Here is a 4,846-nt window from a genome sequence, read left to right as displayed (position 1 = left end):
GGGACGCACCTTCTCCTCATACTGTTGGTTCAGAGTGTTCATGGTGACGACGGCTTGAATCCTGCAGAGAAAAAAAGGAATAAAGTAGCAGAGCTGCTCGGATGCTGAAACTTGAGTGCGACAGACGCCCACCGTGGATGTTAAGAGATGCAGCAGAAAAACGAAACTAAAGTTATGCTAGGTTTCGTTTCCTTGACTTTCATTTCTGTTCCCGGGGCACGTGGAGACATCTACCAGGGGAACATATTCATTCAACATAGGGTGACTAGTGCTCACCACCTGTGTATATTAAGCTCCGATGCAGTATGTTCATATAATGTATCACATTCTCGGGCAATCATCTTTTCAATAAAGCACGAGGGAATTTACAAAGTATACTATTATACTAGTTTATTATTCATCAAAGTCCTGCTGGTAACACCTGTTCTGTGTCCTCGGAGGAATGATGAAGGAACTCAAAACGATTTTGAATTCTTCCATTTAATGCTGTAATAAAAACATATGAAACATTGTGAAAAGCACAATGTTCATTTTAATTCATGCCTACTGTAATACACTAGTAAATGATTTGATGACAATCGGAAATAGGATTTATTTCTTCTTCTTTATTATTCTTTTGCAAGATAACAGTAAATAGGGAAGTACTATGACATTATTTTGTGCATTTCTTCATCAAGACAATGGGGCTCTTCTGAAACACTGCTTGTTAAAATAGTATTTGCAACGTCTGTTTAAATGTACATGTTGAATATGCAATGATGCATATACATTAAGAAACTGTCAAAACTCATGAATTACTGTCAAAATAATAGTCCAAGTCTGCTTCTCACTACCATCACCATGTTGGTGCAATGTTTCTGATTCATTCTTGTTATGATGACTTATGTGGTTTATGGGCTTAAACGATTTTTTGATGGTAACTTCTGGTTTTAAGAGGATTTTCTGTTACAAAGACATTTTCACATATTCTGATTGTATCAAATATATAACTTGTACATATTAATTTTAAACTCAAGCCCCAATGTAACAAATAATAAACCCACTCCACAACCATGAAGGTATGTGCCAAGCTGAAAACCTAAATCATGCTGTCAGGCCTAAACCGCCTACAGAACTCTACCAGGTATGTACAGGCCTTCATTAAGGCGTTTGCAGCCCTCTTGCTGCCAAAGAAAACAAGGAAAACTACAGAATAGAAAGGAAATAAGGTCATGTACTGAATCTGGTTAAACCTACTGAATGTTGATGTTGGATGCAAAAAAAACGGAAATATTGTGTTGTGTATGTTTTTTTCTCCTTTCTAATAGAAAGTAATTTCAAAATTTGTACTATATTTTAGTCTTTGATCTGTTACTGTGTATACTTTATTTGAATGTTAATACAGATCTAAGGTAGTACGGTAATAAACCATTTGGCGGTCAGAAGTTATCAGTCCTCTGTTTTTTTGTTTGTTTGCTTTTTACAGCAGTCGCACCCACAGGGGTGGTTGTGGAGGGTAGGGGGTGGGTTGTTGTGTCCTTTCTAATGTTGCGACCAAACCGAAGCCCTTGGTTGAAGTTGTATGTGTTCATACTGAAGTCAGTCAACAGAATGCGTGCCAATGACAACCGCTCAAGGCGATTCTGAAGGTGGATTCTCTTGGTTCTTATGCCAGGGTCCTCTTGAAGGAGCGACTCTGTTTTCGCCTTGTCTTGAAACATCTGCAGCATCTCCCTCTGCAGCTGGACGGCAGACTCCTGCAACACCTGGTAGCGGATTACCAGCGGAATCTGGTCAGCCAGACGCTGGCCAGCGATCTGTGGTTTAGAAAGGAGAAAGTCGGGGTGTCACGCTGTATCTGTCAATGTAAGAAAATGATTGGTATTTGGTTTTTACCGTTAGTGTACATGGTTTGTACTGGAAGTTGTTAGAAATGATCTACTCTGCTGCATTTATATAAAATTGTTTTATACTGACATTCATAGCCCCCATCAATACAGTATATTTCTATATTTAGCTGCCAACAAAATCATATTTTAACCATGTACCTAACTTAGTCTGGTAATAAAATATATTTAAATGCCACATTCTAAACAAGAATGCAATGGGAGGAGGTGCAGATTAAAATAAGCGTTTTATTTACGACCTTTTTACGGTAAATAAAATGTGTGATGTATTAAATGCTGTGAGGCACAGAAATAAAATGTACAGCATATAGATTATACTTACTTTGTAATAGGACTTCAGGTGTTTAATCATCTCTCTCAGGGTGGCCCCACTGTCAGTGCTCAGGGTGCTTTTCTTTACTGGTGTACCAAAGGTGACACCCAAAAATTGCGGTTCAACTTCCCTCTTCCGCTTCCCTAACTTCTTGCTGTATGTGCTGTCCTGAGTGTAAACAATCATTTCCATTTTAAACTGAGACCTCAGCATGGACTCTGCTGCAGTCTCCTTCTCCTTTCTGATGGCTTCAATCTTCATCTAAAGGACATACACAATTATCAGTAAATATTCAACAATGTTCAGTTATATATATGGGCAATGAAAACTATACCTGTGCTGTTCTGATGAGGTTAGGAAACCCAACAAGGCTGCTCTGTGCCAACTTAACCAGCTCTTTCGTCACAATGTCTAAAAAAGAAAACACAAATCAAACAATACAAGATCTACGAATAACTTTAAGGTGTTACATATTCAGCTGGCTTGCAATCATTGTAGCATCATAATATGACATGCCTGCCACTTCCTTGAGTTTCAGGAGAGCAGGCCCTTCCAGCTTTTTGATCTGCTCCTTGACCATGTCCTCAAAGGTCTTGTAGTTTATGAACCCCGGCAGTTCTCTTCCACGGTACTTTTGTTCATACTGAGTCACCTCACTCTCAATATTCTGGTTGACTGCAATAGGGATGAATTGGTGAAAGAAAAAGTGGACACAAACAAGGTTAACACTCGGTTAGCAGTGATACAGCAGTCTGGAGCAGTGTTTTCATACTGAGAAGGAAAATGGAATAAAAATAAACAGTATTTTAATATCTTACTCAACAGTTTACACTTTAGGTTACAATTTTGTAGTATGGAAACCACAGCAAAGAGTTTACGTAATGCCCAGGTTGTTGATGCACTTACACATTATTCCAGAGTCCTCTATGGTATATTTCCAATCCGCAAACTCTTCTCTGAGTATGGCAAAGATATTCAGCTTGCCTCCAAATTTGATTTCCTCCCCTGTGGTGAGGCGGATAGCATCCTGTGTAAACGCTGCCACTCTCTAAAATGAAATAGGTTCAGATAAAAGAAGAATGAGAATTAAATCAAAACGAGGAGGTGCAGTGTTTTGTAAGTGACAGCTAGTAAACTCACGTCAATGAGGAAACCCAGTCTCTCAGCTGCATCAGCTGGGGGTCCACTGCCATATGTGTTCAGCGTTGCTTGAGTCTCTGTTAGTTTCTTCTTTATCTGCTCTTCCAGTTGAGGCAGAGATCTCTGCAAATCACAGGTGTCAAACCTTTAACACATGAAATGGCAAAGTAATCTGTAGTGAACCGCTATGGTGAAGCACTGAGGAGTGTTTACCTGGATATGTTGCACCAGCTCAAGGGTGAGTTTTTCTGCCAGTTTAGGAACCGTGGCATGGCCTTCATTGTAGAGAGTCCTACAGCAAAGATAAAACATTACTGAGTAGAAAGTACCCAACCAGTCAAACTGCAAATCATTCATTGCATTATTACCCAAAAATAATGAACTCACTGGAAATACAGATGCTCGCTGAAGAATGCCTTTTCTCTTTCTGTTGCTTCAGTAAGAGACACACTCTCTGTGATCTCCTTCTGACCCCTGCACTTGACGATCATGTAGCCCTTCTTCAGGTGGATGACCAAATTATGGACAATTTCAACTACCGACTCTTCTGTGCCTTTGTCCACCAGGTCAGGCTTGGTCAAGATACCTGAGAGAGAGAAGGGCAAACAGACAGTGAACTATCTAAAAGTCAAGTAACTTGTCCAAGGAGTCCTTTTCTAGAATCAGCCACATTTACCCAAAGTCCTGTCTCCACCAGGATCCACCTCCTGTGCCATCTTCAAAGCCTCTGTGGTTGCTATGTCCACGTTGGATGGAACAACCACCAAGCTGATGGTCTCTTGTTTTGTTATAAACTTCTGGATCAGTCTCTTTATCTGAAAGTATTAATTCCAGTGGTTATAAAGTATAAATCTTACTGTCATTACTTTGCTACCAAATAAATTGTCCCCATGAAAACTGTGTTTTGGAGACAATGGATTAGCATACCTGGTCTCCAATGTTCTCAGGTTGTCCCTTTACAGCCACCCTGGTGATGCCGGGCAGGTCAATGAGCGTCAGGTCTGGAACATCAGGAGAGGCAATTTCTAGACTGATGAGGTCATCACTGATCCCCACCCCGATCCCGGCCAATTTTACCTGAGCTGGAGAGAGAGGACACAATATTTGACTAGTACAGGATGGAAGTGCTGATCACTGAAACCTAAAAAGACGAGTATAGCTTCACAAATACTTGGCTTTTGATAGTAGCATTAAAGAACTGTGTATACTGTACCTTCTCTAATCATTTTCTCCACATCTGCAGGGTCTTTTATCTCTTCTTCATAACCCTGGTAGCTTATCTTCCCGTACCACTCCTCTCCTTCTTTCCTTCTCTTCATCTTCAGTTCGAGAGGACATCTTGTCACAATGCCTGAAATAATGAAGAGTGAACGATGATGAGGGGAAAAATGAAATTCAGCGTGCTTGGTGAAATTATAACACTGATATATTGTCTTTAGTGGGAATATTACATTTTCAAAATATGTTCCAGAGATAACACACATGCCAGAGAAGGCTAACACCAATG

The 4,846-nt window shown here is 40.1% G+C and overlaps 1 protein-coding gene across 1 annotated transcript; it reads right to left on the bottom strand.

The window, feature by feature from the left end:
- Positions 1 to 484: 484 nt before the first annotated feature.
- On the bottom strand, positions 485 to 4,840 carry LOC116379300 (interferon-induced GTP-binding protein Mx-like). The gene is made up of 11 exons (XM_031841240.1): positions 4,553 to 4,840; positions 4,267 to 4,421; positions 4,016 to 4,154; positions 3,727 to 3,925; positions 3,553 to 3,631; positions 3,340 to 3,462; positions 3,106 to 3,247; positions 2,716 to 2,874; positions 2,534 to 2,610; positions 2,209 to 2,460; positions 485 to 1,796 (listed from the first exon to the last, which is right to left on the bottom strand). The coding sequence occupies exons 1-11, from the start codon at positions 4,821 to 4,823 to the stop codon at positions 1,419 to 1,421; spliced, it is 1,974 nt and encodes a 657-aa protein (XP_031697100.1). The 5' UTR covers positions 4,824 to 4,840; the 3' UTR covers positions 485 to 1,418.
- Between the last annotated feature and the right edge of the window lie 6 nt (positions 4,841 to 4,846).

Source organism: Anarrhichthys ocellatus, unplaced genomic scaffold (genome assembly GCF_004355925.1).
Source record: "Anarrhichthys ocellatus isolate YVR2014 unplaced genomic scaffold, GSC_Weel_1.0 scaffold4068, whole genome shotgun sequence".
NCBI lineage: Eukaryota > Metazoa > Chordata > Actinopteri > Perciformes > Anarhichadidae > Anarrhichthys > Anarrhichthys ocellatus.
The sequence above is the reverse complement of the archived record's forward strand: the minus strand, read 5'-3'. Positions and strand labels throughout refer to the sequence as shown.

Coding starts and splice junctions, on each gene's coding strand:
- LOC116379300 (XM_031841240.1), bottom strand. CDS start 4,823: ATGTGTGTTATCTCTGGAACATATTTTGAAAATGTAATATTCCCACTA. Junction 3,463..3,552: donor AGCTGGTGCAACATATCCAG/GTAAACACTCCT, acceptor TGTGATTTGCAG/AGATCTCTGCCTCAACTGGA. Junction 3,248..3,339: donor GACTGGGTTTCCTCATTGAC/GTGAGTTTACTA, acceptor ATTTCATTTTAG/AGAGTGGCAGCGTTTACACA.